The following is a 17088-nucleotide window of genomic DNA, read 5'->3' as shown; positions in this document are numbered from 1 at the left end:
TGTTAATGGTACATAGAGTTCAATTATTTTCAAAAACATTGTGCAGAAAAAGTATCTACCTTTTAATAAAAATGTATATGATCTTACTGCCTTTGAAAAATAAATGCTGGTAATGCAGGAATTCCAAATACCTAACTCACAAATACCCCTATATAAAAGGCTAGCTCATTTTGCAGAGGAAAGGGAAGAAGGTCAAAGGTAAGGCAGTAAAACATGTTCCCAAAACTGCCTATTGCTAGTGAATCCCAAAACATAAAGAAGGAAAATAGTCTCAAAGCTACTTTTAGCCCAGCAATAGAGATATGCTACATCTGAGATGAAGAGAGGTCTGAAGGTAAAACAGTTCCAAGACTGATAAATAAACAGAGTCTCATACTGTGAATCACATTTCCTTAACAGAACAATGTTATAAATCATGCTGAGATGGTTTCCTTAAAGTAGCTAAGAGCATAAATTTTCAAGGCAGACCTGGTTCAAATCCTAGTTCTACCATCTTCTATTACATAACCTGGAGTAGGATATTTTACCCCTAAATCTATTTCCTCCTGTATAAAATGAGGATAATTCCTATGTCATAACCATTATGAGAATTAAATGAAAAACTGATACGAAATAGTTAGACTAGGCCATGACACTTGACTAATTTTTATAAATTACAAAATAATTCTGAATTTCAAGTACATCATATGTTAAACATAAACTAACTATTAAGCAGAAAGTTTTAGAGAGTGATTCATCTAGTGTTAGGGTCTTCTCACATTCATACAATGGAATCACAAAGAATGTTTGTATTCATCATATGTCATCATTGTAATCAAAAATATCTCGGGTATACATTTTCAAATGGGAAGAATTTTGAGACAGTTTGGGACAAGAATAAATATATATAAGGGAAAGAAATATAATACCAACAGAGTTAAACAGAAACAACTTATTTCTAAGGTTTATGTATGTAGATAGAGCTGTCAGGAAAAAGTAAAGGCCAGCTCCCTGGGAGGAATGACATAATGCTAACAAAACAAAAAAAGCAAGGAAGGGGCATTCACTGAAACACTACTATGTGTCACAACTGTATATTTTCTCATTTATTTTCCTATTTAAATGCTGTGACAGGGGTGCCCCAGGTGGCTGAGTTGGTAAAGCGTTCAACTCTTGACCTTAGCTCAGGTCTTGATCTCACAGTTGTGAATTCAAGCCCCATGCTGGGCTCCACGATGGATGTAGAGCCAACTTAACAAACATAAAATGCTGTCACATTCCATGGCAACAGATGATCTGCTAACCAAAAACAAAACCATGTGCTAAGTACTAACCTAAAGACCCAACAAATTATATTGTATAAAACTCAAAAAACTTAGAGATATTATCATGAAAATACTTTCCACCTTTAATCACAGAGATGCAAAAGGATTCACATCACTGAAATCAAATAAATGTACTCTAAATTTTCAAAAAACAAGAAGAGATGGATGCTAGAACCAAAGTCTAAAAGCTTCTATATTTTAAAAATGAAACATTAAATAGATGGATTATAGGCCCTTAGAAAAGAAGGTAAAAATGTGTAGCTTATAGCATTAATTACGAACATCACTAATCATTTTAATAATAATACAGTACTATCAAATAGTAATATATTAGAGGCCTATTATTCCTATAATACTTGGTAAATTTTAGTTTCTTCAAAATATCTGAAAAACTCTTCCACAATTAACTTCAGGTAAAAATGAGAAAAAATTGAACTAATAACACTATCTAGTTGGATTTGTACCTGGTTTTAAAACTATAAAACTGCTATACTGGGAAATTACTAAATATGGTTTCAAGTGAAGACAAGATCTCTAGTGATAGTCACAGAACTCTGTACTAGCCCTTATTTCAAAAATGTCATTGATTTCAATGGAACTGAAGGATTTTAAGGTACAAATGTCCCCCAACTTTAAGTTCAATAGTCTGAAAAAAAAATGAAACTTAAAGGATCTTGCCAGTCTAGGGCTATACCAAAATCAACAAATAAACTATAATGAGGACAGTCATTTTCTAAATATCATCTGCAACAAATGGGGCTCCTAGATGGCTGAGTCAGTTAAGCATCTGACTCTTGATTTTGGCTCGGGTCAGGATCTCACAGTCATAAGATGGAGCCCAAAGCTGGCTCTGAGCTGGGCCAGGAGCCTGCTTAAGATTCTCTCTCCCTCTGCCCCTCCCCCCGCTCTTGCGGGCACATGCACAGGCAGTCTCTCTTCTCTCCTCTAAAAAAAAAAAAAAAGAGAGAGAGAAAAGAAAAAAAAATCGTCTGCAAAAAGATAGTGGGATAAAACCTGAACTAGCAGCCATTCCCACTGAAATGACTGAAAATTAAGTACAAGGAAACAATAAGATAAAGAGTGTTTTATGACTACAAATTAATAATACAAGTCACCTCTGTTGTGCAGGTTTGGAAGGAGGGAAGTCTTTACCCTTTTATATTACACTGGAATAATCTTTTTAGCAATAAAAAATTTCTTTTGAAAAACTTTGGGAATATCTGGCTATTAGTCGTGGATGGTAACTCTTATTTCTGGTGGTATTTCTCCTATGGATTCTGAAAGCAGCACTTCAGTCGTGATGAAATCTACAAATAAAAAGAGCCACCAAAAACAAATTCTCTGCTCCAAGACTATTAATATAAAAGATATAAAGATCAGATGATATTTTAAATAACTGAAACAATGTTAAACCTTTCCAAGCATTTTCAAATATTAGATCAATGGTGATTTTATAATATTATGTTAAATGAAAAATGACACAATAATGTAGAAATTCTCATTGCAACTGTGCAGCTATATGTACATTGATAGACCAGAAAAGAATATCAAAGAGTAGAAATAATTTGTATTAAAGTTACCAAATGTTTAAAAAATAGTAACATCAACCGAATACTGAGCATTTACTACTTAGAAGACACTGGGCCTAAGTGGTTAGCTTATTTAATTTACATAGCTACACTATGAAAAAGATTATCAGCATTGCCATTTGACACTTAACTGAACATCTGGGCAATCTGGTGGGCAACCGGACCAAGTTTTCCTCAATCAAGAAGTCAAACACGTGGCTATATACCTAGTTTTTTCTAAATGCAAATCTAAGGTCCTAATCACTACCAACTTCTGGTACTAGGGAATCAGCTATTAGGAATTTCACAAATAACTCTTTAAAAATCAAAACTGGAATTTTAATGCTGTGCGGTTGCCAGTTGGCATAAATTCCTAATCGAAATCAGAATATCCTACAATACCTGCTGTAGTAGATTTTCCAACTCCACCTTTTCCAGAAGCCACAACTATAACTTGCTTTACACCTTGTATTGGTTTCTGCTTTGGAAGTCCTCGGGACAGGATTTGTGATCTTCTTTGTTTTAGGGTCTCACTGTCACTGCCAGATAACTTAAAAAAAAAATTAAAATTAAAAAAAGTTTTAAAATGAGCCATCTCCATTATCACGCTGTTAAAGTAAAAATTCGGAGTTTGTAAGAGGGGTTTCTTTTCTAGGCTAATTCTAATTTCCATTAGTTCGGTTTTCTTCCTACCTATTGATATTGATCACAAAGGTACAAATATACTGTTCAAGTTGAAATTTACCTGCCAGGATATGCAGACGTAAAAAACGGAAAGTAAATAAACTGCCTCTGTGCAGAGTTAAGCTTTCTTCTTAAACTATTTTCTAAATAAACCAACGCAGAAAACAGTGTACAAGCCACACATCCATGTTTTAGGAATCTGTTGCATATCCCGCCTCGCCCCGGCCGGTTCTACTGGGGCCTGCTTATAAAGTGGGGACGTTCAGCCAACTGAGATCTCAGTCTGTCACCGAGTCAGTGGGGGCCCCGTTAAGGTCTGAGGAGGGTCGTCAGCAAGACGCTATGCCAGGGCACCTGCGGCCCTGCCGCCCTAGCATCTCCGTCCCTCCCGCTTCCCCCTGTCCTGCAGCATCACGGACCTGGCGCCGACAAACCAACAGTTGGCTTCGCCCAAGCGGGACACTGGTCCCACCGCCACCCCGAAGCGACACCCCACCAAACAAGAGCAAACGCTGCCAAGACCCCATAGCGCAGAACGCTGCTTTAAGCGCAGCCCGGAAACCGTCGCGGCCGGCGTGGAGTGATGACGTCGCGTAGTAACGCTCGGGTTCCTCCCCCTAGCGACTAGCCGCCTTTGAATTTCTTCAGCCCAAGAACGCAGATGTTAATACGAACATTTCGTAGCCAGGTACAAACATTTCACAGCAAATGTTTGTGAATGTCTTCACAGACCTCATCTATTTGGTCCTCACAGAAATTCTCGAGTAGGTAGATAGGAGACTCTTTACTAGCAGTAGCCTCTCTTCAGGGGTAAGAAATCAGACTGAGACCTGGCCCGACTGAAAAGAGGTAGGAAATGGTAAAACTTGAAAATGACTCCAGGTTTTCTCACTGCGCAGACTATGGTAACTTAAACATTGCCACTGTTAACTTTACCTTTCTTCCCCCTGCGTGATATACAGTAACAGTCTGTGTTCATGTTTCCTGCTGTGTTGCTGACAATTCTTTTAAACAGAAGTGTGGTGCTTTGCTGGGCTTGGAAAAGTTTAGCTAAATCAGAAAGCAGGTCTAATGAAGTAAGTTTGGCTCAAGAAGGAAGTGAGACAAGGCTTGAGGGAGAAGGTGGGATTTATTTTGGTATGAGGAATGAAGAATTCTTACATACAAAACTGATGGGAACTAAGGAAATGGCCGTAAGTGAGAAAGCCGACACAAAAACCCAGACCCAGCAAAAGGATCCTTTAGGGTGTAGGTTGGTTTACTCTCATAATATTTTCTAAAGTAAATTTTAATGTCTTTTTTTTTTTTTTTGCTTCTTATCTGTAGAGAATTTGTTGTATGATCATTCAGTTTATTTTTTTCTAATTTGACCTTTAATTTTTTTCTTTTTTTAAATTTACATCCAAATTAGTTAGCATATAGTGCAACAATGGCTTCAGGAGTAGATTCCTTGGTGCCCCTTACCCATTTAGCCCATCCCCCCTCCCACAACCCCTCCAGCAACCCTCTGTTTGTTCTCCATATTTATGAGTCTTTTCTGTTTTGTTCCCTCCCTGTTTTTATGTTATTTTTGTTTCCCTTCCCTTATATTCATCTGTTTTGGCTCTTAAAGTCCTCATATGAGTGAAGTCATATGATATTTGTCTTTCTCTGACTAATTTCACTTAGCATAATACCCTTCAGTTCCATCCACGTAGTTGCAAATGGCAAGATTTCATTCTTTTTGATTGCCGAGTAATACTCCATTGTATATATATACCCCATCTTCTTTATCCATTCATCCATCGATGGACATTTGGGCTCTTTCCATACTTTGGCTGTTGTTCATAGTGCTGCTGTAAACATTTGGGTGCACACGTCCCTTCGGAACCACACACCTGTATCCCATGGATAAATACCTAGTAGTGCAATTGCTGGGTCGTAGGGTAGTTCTATTTTTAGTTTTTTGAGGAACCTCCATACTGTTCTCCAGAGTGGCTGCACCAGCTTGCATTCCCATATTTTTCTTTATCTTTAATACAAGTGTCACACAGCAATCTCAAAGAATTATTGTAAGGATTAGGTAAGATATTACCAACAAAATACATTTAATTAAATAAACTCTGAAAATAAATCAGTTCCTTGCTTCTTCTCCCTCAATCTCACATTTTTGCTCCATTTGGCTTATCACTTTCTTATTTTGTGATATGTTTTCTCAGTTGATATTTATCCATTTTTATCTGTTCAGCTTTTATAACTTGTAAACAAAGTGACTAATTTCTTCTTTGTGCGCAGAGGAGCAGAAAAAGCCAATGCCAAGAGAGAAGAATAAAGCAGACCATAAGAGATCATGTGTGCACAGAGGGAAAGGAGAATAATTGCACTGATTCATAATAGCTTTCCAGTACCTGGTTCTAGTCCATAATGAGGTTCAGCCACACATCCTATTCATAGATCCATGAGATATACTTACAGCCATCCAATAAATTCTCTTTCTGCCTTGGCCTACTTTGGGTGTGTTTCTGTGTACTTATAACTATGGTAACATGTATATTTGTAATTTTTATCAAGACCCCCCTGCAATTCCTTGTACCTCATATAGCCCTTCCCCATTTTGATAAACTATGTGCCATCATTTTATGAGACATAAACATGTTAGAGAAAAGAGATTGTTTCTTTGCTTTTTGAATTTTGAAAATTGAGACCTCTAAGGAGAATGGAGACAGCTCTGGCAAAGGCAGTACATTTGGGAGAATTACATGGTATAAACACATGGTTTCTCACCTATATAAATTAGAATTACATTTGGCTGCAAGTAGCAGAAAACTCTACTTGCCTTAAATAAGTAGGGATATATTAGTCTCATATGAAAAGTTCACAGATAGTCTCTTCAGGTCTGATGTAGTGACTCCACTATGTTATAATGTCCCAAATTCATTCTTTTTGTTCCATCATCATGTTACCCTTATTTTGTCCCCTCACAGTCACAAGATGGTAGCTGCACTTCCAGGCATCAAGGATATGTTCCACACAGGAAAAGAGGGAAATGAAAAGATAAAAAGCTTTTTCTAGTGAGTCTTTTGTTTTTTGTTTTGTTTTGTTTTTAATTTGGGAGGAGAAGTCACATACACACGAGACTGCGTAGAACATGACCACCCATAAAAGCAAGAGAAGCTGAGAAATCAAGCGTTTACATATCTTTAACCTACAGAGTAGAGGGCAGTAATGGAGAAAATGATTGGAAATGGATATTGAATAAACCAACTCAATATCTGTCTTAGAAAGACTATATAAAAATTTCTGGGATTATGGGGAATCAAGATAGAAAAAAAGTGAGAACTTAAAACATTCACAAGTTCTTAAGCCCGATATTGGTGGTTGGATAACCCAAGAACATCCCCTCAACCCCCAATTCCTTTGCCACATTGAACTATAGAAGTTAGAAATCCAAATACTTTCCTAGTCTCACTTGCTAATTCTAGACATAGTTCCGGGCATGTATGGCATACTTCTGGACAATGTGATGTAAAGGAAATTTTCTGCCTTCTGAGAAAGCTTTTGCTTTTCTGATAAGATAGATCATAATTGGGGGAGCCTGGGTGGCTCAGTCTGTTAAGCATCCAACTCTTGATTTTGACTCAGGTCATGATCTCATGGCTCCTGAGTTCGAGCCTCGTGTCAGGCTCTGTGCTGACAACAAGGAGCCTCCTTGGGATTTTCCGTCTCCCTCTCTCTCTGACACTCCCCTACTCGCATTCTCCCTATCAAAATAAATAAGTAAATATTGAAATTTCTTTTTAAAAAATAGAACATAATTGGTGCTACTCCTTTTTCCCAACTTGACCATTGACGTGACACCTGGAGTGTGGTAGTCATCTTATAAACATAAGAAGCATAATGGTGGCAGATACAATGACAAAAGCCAACAGCTAAGGTAACTAAGTAGAAATATGTCAGAAGATGAATTCTTAGCTATATGGTTAAGCTGCTATGCCAGTCCTGACATGCATCTCTAGTCATCTTGTTGTGTGAGATAATTGCTTTAACTACTGTTGGTCAGGATTTTTGTTATTTGAAGTTAGAATAATCAGTGGCTATTATAGCTCCTAAGACAGAACCTGATATACTCTGACTACCTCTCTCCTGTTGAATCCCAGTAAGGAAGGGGAGCATAAGAACCTGAAATCAGTTTAAGGGATGTGAGAACAATAGAACCAATGCCCCCATTACCAGTTAGAACTCAATGTAGTATCAGGCCCACAGAATAAGAACAGTTGAATGTTGTGTGAAGGCAGACAGTCTGAGAGAACTTCATAGGGTTTGCCTCCTACAAGCAGCCACAGGAGTTGCTGAGGGAAAGCTGATCTTTAAGAGACCTTAAGGTCAAGAATAAGGGAAGACTTGGTAACAATCTGCTTGGTTAAGTATGTGGTATCTCAGTTGATGCTGGTATAAATAGATAAAAATCTTGAGGATTAAATTCACGTCACCATGTGGACATCTGGACACTACATGGGCACAATCCTGGTGTCTACCACTCAAAGAGAAATTTATAAATAAATATTGTTCAAAAAAAGAGGATTCTTTTGAATGTGTACTATAAATAGGGTAAGACTTCGTATTATTTTCTAGAAAGCATGTATTTATATCTGCTAGATTTTACACACACACACACCCGCCCAAATAAAAGATCCTCAGGTGACCATGGACTCACTGAACGTTCAGATTCCCACACAGAGGCAGTCAGCTTCATCCCCTGTCCATAAGCCACACTATCAGCTGAGAACATGCTTCATTCCTTTGCTCAACTCACAAAGGAAGAAGAGGGTGTTATGGACAGTTTCCTGTCTCTGTTGACAATACCAACTAAAGCTTAGAAACTAGTGCCTTCTTTTAAGATTATTGTCCCCAGCTGAACCTTTTATCCTGCCCAAAGTGTTCACTGAAAGGAAAACCTCACCCCATCAATGGACATGTAAATGACAACCCTATTAATTGATCCTACTTTGTCCCACAGCGTGATTTGCTTCCAAATCTCTATACTTATGATGAAACATGAAACTGTCTCTTACCTACATCTAACACAAATTTTCACACTGAAATATAAAGTATTTCTGCTTATGTAAATAGGTTCTCAATGAGTTGATCTCTCTGTAGGAAACCTGGCCTAGGAAGTTTTCCCAGATATCAAAGACTTTGCTAGCCTTTCACTACCTTAGCTAACATAAACTAAGGTGTTGTCAAAGAAACTCTCCACTCTTATTTTTTAAAATTACATAAAGCAAATGTATGTATACTCTTAGGCTGGATAGGCTTCTGAGAATAGAGCTCCAAATGCCTAAAAATCCACCTCTAGAATGAGACAGGATGGGTTTCTAAATGCAAATATTCAAAGCTGAAAAAATCATGGGTGATTTGACATTTGAATTTCTGATTTATGAGATTGAACTGAATCCTTGGACAAAGGTCACAGGGCTCAAGTTATAGCTGAATATATTCTCTGTTTACTGTTTAAAGCTTCAAAGAAGATCCTATCCTGAAATAGAAGCTACACAATCAGAATTTAGAAAAAGTATTGTCACACAGGCAAATACTTGCTATACCCAGGGCATTAGTATTCCCATGCGTTTGCTTTTTTATTTCATTTTCTCCAAGTACCAAACCTGTGTTCATTCAGCCAAGTCCTTCCTACCCTTCAAGTCTATCCTAAAGATTAGAAGACTTAAGTCTCTACAAGACTTTGACAAAAACTTGCTTCATTCTGTATTCAGAAGAGAATTTTCCTGTGCACTTTAGAGAACATACCAAGGACAATGACAAAGCAGAGCCCCATCAAGATACCAAACCTTCACGTCAGCTAATGTGAAATTCTATTTTCTTCAGGGAAAAGGAGATAATATAGATTTTTGTCTGTGGTACACTGCTGCCAAAATGTGAGGATGTCCTCTATAATCATGTGGCTTACATAATATCTTAGTCTACTTGATGTTCTGATAACCAAATCTTGTCGATTCATTTATTAACCTTTTCTACTTAGGGTTTATTAACCATATATACAGATATTATACATGATATGTTATAAATATTTCAGGCACGAAATTTGTTCAATCCATTTATAAAAGTGAAGTGCTCCTGCCAAATCACTCTAATTTCTCAAAATACATCTACATTCTCATTTAGAGCAATAACATGGAAATACCATCATCAAGAGTCATAATATCAATTTGATCCAGGACACACTGGCAAACTTCAAAATATGAAGTTTCTCTTTGTCTTCGGCCTTCCACACAGCTCTTAAGCTGCTTGAAATGCTCCAATTCATACCAACCAACCTTACAGGCAGTATTTGGGTCCATTTTCTGCTGCATCTTAAATAAAATAGGATTTTCCTAACCACCCACGATTCAGGCTAATGAACCTACTTTAAATCCTATTAGAGGCCATCTAGGAACCATAATTCAACAATCTAAACACTATTGAAGTGATAATCACTAATCTCCTCCATCTCAGGCTTTTCCAATCTTTGCTAGTCTTTAAAACACAGATACAAATGTTTTTGCATAGAAAACATTCATTTGGGGCATAATTATTCTAAGTAGTTTAAAAACTGGTATTTTGAGTTGATTAGGAATACAAAGAGTTCTTTTGATTATTGAATGAAGTTCTATCAATTACTCCAAGTCAAAGACTTTATTATATTAATGCCACATCGGATCTCTTTTGCGAATTTCTAGTCATGTGCAAGAATTATGGTTTTATTTATCCAAGTCTATTTATGTGGGGGAATATGCTGGCAATGTACTGTTGAGAATGCCATTTTTAATAGATACCAGTTACCACTATAACAAAATCAATACCATTTGCTGATGCAGTACACTGTTTGCTGATGAAATGTATATATAATTATATATTTCTCTAATGTTTTTCTGAAGTACAGAAATTCTATTAAGCCATTCCCACCAATTCCTTCTGGATTATAGAGAAAATTGAGAATGATCTCTTAATAGGCATCTCTCTCTTTGTAACTTATGTCATATGTCACATTAATCTTTTTCTTCCAACAGACTCTAAGATGGTCCAAGATGATCCTTGTCTCTTGGTGTTCACACCCTTTTATAATCTCCTTCCCTGGGGCGCCTGGGTGGCGCAGTCGGTTAAGCGTCCGACTTCAGCCAGGTCACGATCTCACGGTCCGTGAGTTCGAGCCCCGCGTCAGGCTCTGGGCTGATGGCTCGGAACCTGGAGCCTGTTTCCGATTCTGTGTCTCCCTCTCTCTCTGCCCCTCCCCCGTTCATGCTCTGTCTCTCTCTGTCCCAAAAATAAATAAAAAATGTTGAAAAAAAAAAAATTTTTATAATCTCCTTCCCTTACGTGTGACCAGGCCCTGTAAATTAGATCTAACCAACAAAATATAACAACAGGGATAGAACATCACTTCTGTGATTACAATACATAAAATTGTAACTTCTGGCTTTCTAGGAGACCTCCTGGCTGGCTCTGGCAAAGCAAGCTGCCATGTTATGAACTGCGTATAGACAAAGCCATGTGGCAAGGAAGAGCTGACAGCCAGTGAAGAACTGATGCCCTCAGTCCAACAGCCTGCAAGGAACTGAATTTTGCCAATAGCCACATGAGATTGGAAGTGGATCCTTCCCAGTTGAATTTTCAAATGAGAACCCAGCCCTGGATGATCTCTCGATTGCAGCTTTGTGAGAGATCATAAAGCAAAGGATTCAGTTAATTTGTACCCAGATTCCTGAGCCATAGAAACTATGAGATAATAAATGTGTGTTGTTTAAGCTGCCAAGTTTATGGTAATTGTTACACAGCAATAGATAACTAATACTCAGTAATCCAGATTTTAGTAATAATATAGTGAAAGTATAATTTCTCATGGGCAATTTTTTTTTTAATTTTTTTTTCAACGTTTTTAATTTATTTTTGGGACAGAGAGAGACAGAGCATGAACGGGGGAGGAGCAGAGAGAGAGGGAGACACAGAATCGGAAACAGGCTCCGAGCCATCAGCCCAGAGCCTGACGCGGGGCTCGAACTCACGGACCGCGAGATCGTGACCTGGCTGAAGTCGGACGCTTAACCGACTGCGCCACCCAGGCGCCCCGTCAATTTTTTTAAATTATTGAGATATAATTGGCATATAATGGCAATTCTTTTTTGCCATATAAAAATATGCATATTTTGTTAAGAAATTAATCCTTTGTGTATTTTGAACCTATGTTGAGAGTTTTATTATTGAGGATTAATAATTACTTGTTATATTAATTATCAAACCTCATAGTCTTTTAATATGAGATACACAGAATAGACACATGGAGGCAGTAAATTGAAGAGTGTCTTGGTCTCACAAATCAAGTTCCATTTTTCTTAGTAACAATTGAACTAGATTCCTAGTAAAAGAAAAATTAGTGTTACAGTTCTACTCTTTTCCTCTTCTCTAGATGATCAAATAGTCTCTCTTCAGTTAGGTAAGAAATTAGAACTGCAACTTCCTTCTTGATCTACATTATCATTCTTAAATAATTGCACTAGTCTAGATATAAGCAGAAAGAAATATAAAGAATATAATCTGGATACAAATATAAAGAAAGCAATTTTTTGTGGGAATGCAATCTGGTGTAGTCACTCTGGAGAACAGTATGGAGGTTCCTCAAAAAAGTAAAAATAGAACTACCCTACGACCCAGCAATTGCACTACTAGGTATTTATCCATGGGATACAGGTGTGTGGTTTCGAAGGGACACGTGCACCCAAATGTTTATAGCAGCACTATCAACAATAGCCAAAGTATGGAAAGAGCCCAAATGTCCATCGATGGATGAATGGATAAAGAAGATGTGGTATATATATATTTATATACAATGGAGTATTACTCGGCAATCAAAAAGAATGAAATCTTGCCATTTGCAACTACGTGGATGGAACTGAAGGGTATTATGCTAAGTGAAATTAGTCAGAGAAAGACAAATATATGACTTCACTCATATGAGGTCTTTAAGAGACAAAACAGATGAACATAAGGGAAGGGAAACAAAAATAATATAAAAACAGGGAGGGGGACAAAGCATAAGAGACTCATAAATATGGAGAACAAACAGAGGGTTGCTGGAGGGGTTGTGGGAGAAGGAATGGGCTAAATGGGTAAGGGGCACTAAGGAATCTGTTCCTGAAATCATCGTTGCACCATATGCTAACGAATTTGGATATAAATTTTTAAAAATAATTTTTTTTAAAAAATGAAAAAATAAAATCACCATGTAAAACACACAAATAAATAAATAAATAAATAGCAATTTTTTTTGTGTGCTTAACACATAAATAAAAAGTAATACAAGCAAGAATTTTCCAGTGATCTCTAAAAAACAGCTCACTGCAAAGTTGTAAATCAGCCCAGTTAATGAAAGTTGACTCAGTACATGTGAACCATTCAGTTAATCATGTTACACATATATCATACAGTTATCTACACCCCAAGAAAAATATAATAATGTCTATTAGAGTCTTTGGATACAAGCCAGGTTAATACTGCAGAGAATTCTGCAGAATTTATCCCTAAAAATATCTTCATAGATCTCCATTGAGCCATATCACTACAATTATTATTATTTACTGACTCTTATATCCAAAAGATTTTCAAAGCATTTTCACCCATATTATCCTGTTCAGGTTTCACGACTGCCTTGAGATTGGCAGAGAAGTTATTATTAGTCCCATTTCTAAGTGAGTGGGTATTGTATTCTAGAAATGTATTCTAGAAATGAGGTATCGGAGATGTTAATTTGTTTTAGGGAAAATTGTTGAAAGCAAAATAGAAATACACGTCTTTTATTACGTTTATAGGAATATTGTTTTTTGTTTAAAAATTCCAATTCATTGGGACCAGCTCTCATAAGAGAAGCACATGGGCAAAATAGCACCACTTCTGCAGGAAGAAATCTAGACACCTACTTGACTCCTAATTCAGTAGGCATTTCCACCTCTAAGCTTCTCGTACAAATTTAGGCTTCACTAGTTTAGTTAAAAGTAATTTATTTCAGAGACCCATAAACATATTTAATGGCCTTCTCTTGAACTGCATTGAAATCACATTTTAATTTATAAGGTATTCAAATTTTCATTAAAATATCGTTCATGTCCCATTTATAATAGTTTATAATCCCTTTGCCCTTTATAATTTTATCATTCCTGGAAATTCTTTCTCAAACCCTACTTCTTCCATAAAGCTTCCCTGATAATTTCATCAAGTATTAATCTTCACCTTCCTTAACAGTTGTTAACATTCTGTTTAACAGAGCATGAATTTAAGGTGCAATTTGATTGCTTTAATTTTATACATGTAAGTTAGCAAAGCTAGCCTATTTCAGGTCTCTCTTATACAATCTGCACACAATTACAGTTCATTATTGACATAACACAGCCAAGTTTATTTAAAATGAGGCATGATATTACTTGTATGTACATGCATAGAACTTTATCCTAAATTCTATCCAATTTGGAGCATTACTACATACTGCTTTTTACTATTCTAATTATGTGTTCTCTTACACAGGAATCTGTGGTATTTGAACTATATCATAATGGTAACTTATATCAACTATACAGAGCCTAGTGTCATGCATAGAATAAGGGTTTGGGAGTTACTGACTAGTTAGCTATTATGACAGCAATACATCAGTTACATCAGTGGAAACCAGTGGAGAAGAGGTTGGAGGGCATGGAATATTGTCAGAACTCTACTAATAATGAGCTATATAATCTTGGACAAATCATATAACTTTATATTCCTTCATTATACAACATGAAGAGATTAAACTAACAATCTGTAGATTTATTTTCCAAGCTCATACTGAAGAGAACAAGGTTGCGTAACTTCACTTTTCCTAAAATAATTTTGAGAAAAATCAAGGCAAAATAGTTTAGAGATGCTGCAGACCAGAAAAAGCACAAAGTTTATTGCCTTCCCTAAATAGGACATAAATCAAAGAGTTATATAGGGGTTTTTCACATTTAGAATCACTAGTTCATCTTGGAAATGGTTTCTATTCTGTTTCTTGGGACCTAGATTTTTTACTTTTCATGCTCCAGAGAGTCCGCAACTTTAACCCCAGATTCTGCCAAAGAAATTACTGTCCAATGATCCTTTCGAGTAAACAATACAAAATGAAAGAAACAGATTATTATAGGCTCTATTCTGGCCTATATCAAAGAAGACCAATCAGACCCTATTTTCCTTCTTGACAAATTATTAAAATGTATCAACCTATATAAATATCCATTTTCAAAATACCAAAATATCAAATGTTTCCTTCATAATATGTAAGCCATCAAAGTCCCAGTCATAATCCCAACAATTAACAAGCTGACTCTGAAGTGTATACGGAAATTCAAAGGACTAAAATGCTCAAAACAATCTTGAAAAAGGACAAAATCAGAGGACTCACACTCCTGACTTTAAGACTTATAATAAAACTATAGTAATCAAAACAGTGTTGTAATGGCCTGAGGCTCCACAAATAGATTAATGCAAGAGAATAGAGAAGACAGAAATGACCCATACTTACACAGTTGTTTTCTTCTTCAAAAAGGTGCAAAAGCATCCAGTCAGGAAAAGAAAGTCTTTTGAACAGTGTTATTCAAATAACCCTGATTCTCACTCTACACCATCAAGATGGATCATAAACCCACTGACTTAGGAATAATCAAAAGTTTCTTAGATGGGTCATTGAATACAGTAGCCATTAAAGAAAAAATTGAGGGGCACCTGGGTGGTTCAGTTAAGCATATGACTCTTGATTTATCATGGTTCATGAGATCGAGCCCCGCATTGGTCTCTGCACTGACAGCTCGGAGCCTGCTTGGGATTCTCTCTGTCCCTCTGTCTTTGGCCCTCCCCTGCTCATGCTCTCTCTCAAAATAATAGATAAATAAACTTTTTTTTTTTTTTTTTAAGGATAAGAGGGGCTCAGTCAGTTAAGTGTCAGACTTCGGCTCAGGTCATGATCTCACGGTCTGTGAGTTTGAGCCCCATGTCAGGCTCTGTGCTGACATTTCAGAGTTTGGAGCCCTCTTCGGATTCTGTGTTTCCCCCTCTCTCTTTCTCTCTCTGCCCATTCGTACTCTCTCTCTCTCCCTCAAAAATAAATAAACATTAAAAAAAATTTTTAATGATGAGAATAGAACATTTCACAATTTACTTTAAAAAAAAAAAAAAAAGCAAAGGCCATAATGGAAAGAAAGACAATGACTGAATAAAGTACATTTCTTCAAGAGTTTATTTTTTTCCCTCAAATTTTTACTGAATTGTTTGAAAATGAAGTCTTGGGACCTATAGCAATGTTTACAAACCAAAATTGATTTATAAGATATCCTACCACTTTTCAAAATTAATAATGGGTAGTAGTAATACTACATTATTTTGTTTAAACCAACTCAGAAAAATTACAAGACATTTTGAAAATAATTATATATAAATTAAATAAATTTACCTGTTCCTGGATATTTAGAAATTATACCTTTAGCCAACACTGTGCCTAGAAGCTTTGAAACTGAAATCCACACATCATAATTGGAATCTTCAAAGGACTTAAAACATAGTGTGGCCACACTATCCAGGTCTGTATTCCACATAAAGATGACCTCTTTCTGAAGTTCAAGAAGACACTATTTAATTGGAAAAACACATTAATTAAAGACAAAATGTAATTGTCAGGTTCAGATCTATATAAGTTGTAGAAACCATCAAGATCTAACAAAAGTAATATACAAATTCTAAGTATCTAAACAATGATTGGGGCGCTTGGGTGGCTCAGTCCGTTAGAAGTCCGACATCGGCTCAGATCATGATCTCGCAGTTTATGAGTTCAAGCCCCCCGTCGGGCTCTGTGCTGACAGCTCGGAGCCTGGAGCCTGCTTCAGATTCTGTGTCTCCCTCTCTCTCTGCCCCTTCCCTGCTCATGCTCTGTCTCTCTTTCTCTCTCAAAACTAAATAAACATTTTTTAAAAAAGTACCTAAACTGATAACAGGGACAAAAAAAATGAATATTTATTAAAAGTCATAAAAATTATACTATATAAAACAATGTGGGGGCTCAGTCAGTTAAGCATCTGACTCTTGATTTGAGCTCAGGACATGATCATGGTTTGTGGGTTCAAGCCCCACATAGGGCTCTGTGCTGATAGCTCAGAGGCTGAAGCCTGTTTCAAGTTTTGTGCCTCCCTCTCTCTCTGCCCCTCCCTTGCTCTCTGTCTCTATCTCTCTCTCTCTCAAAAATAAATAAACATTTAAAAAAATGTTTTAATTACTTTAATTTAATAAACATTTAAAAAATTTTAAATATACTTCCTCATTTAAAATGTGGCTAGTGAACATTTTACAATAAACATATAGGATTATGCAGAAAATTCCACTGGACAGCACTAACTATGAAGTACTGAATATAAAGAAATACCACAACTCACAATAAATAATCCAATAAAAAATACACAAAAGGCTTTTTAAAAAAAAAGTTTTGAAAAGATGTTTCAGGGCGCCTGGGT

The 17088-nt window shown here is 36.5% G+C and overlaps 1 protein-coding gene and 1 long non-coding RNA gene across 3 annotated transcripts in view; one reads left to right on the top strand and one right to left on the bottom strand.

Annotated features, from left to right (window-relative positions):
* The window catches only part of NUBPL (nucleotide binding protein like), a 237279-nt gene extending 233161 nt beyond the window's left edge, over positions 1-4118 (bottom strand). For both annotated transcript variants that reach the window (XM_042942931.1, XM_042942933.1), the window contains exons 1-2: positions 3976-4118; positions 3275-3422 (exon numbers count right to left, since the gene is read on the bottom strand). In XM_042942931.1, the coding sequence (XP_042798865.1) occupies positions 3275-3422; positions 3976-4083 (256 nt within the window). In that variant the 5' untranslated portion in view covers positions 4084-4118. The remainder of the gene's footprint in view (positions 1-3274; positions 3423-3975) is intronic.
* A 53-nt stretch (positions 4119-4171) lies between these two features.
* On the top strand, positions 4172-11342 carry LOC122222437. Its single transcript, XR_006203756.1, has 2 exons — positions 4172-4405; positions 11015-11342. It is a non-coding gene; the product is annotated as an uncharacterized LOC122222437 (long non-coding RNA).
* The last annotated feature ends 5746 nt before the right edge of the window (positions 11343-17088 follow it).

Source organism: Panthera leo, chromosome B3, assembly GCF_018350215.1.
Source record: "Panthera leo isolate Ple1 chromosome B3, P.leo_Ple1_pat1.1, whole genome shotgun sequence".
Classification (NCBI taxonomy): domain Eukaryota; kingdom Metazoa; phylum Chordata; class Mammalia; order Carnivora; family Felidae; genus Panthera; species Panthera leo.
Note: the sequence above shows the minus strand (reverse complement) of the source record. Positions and strands in the feature narration are given on the sequence as shown.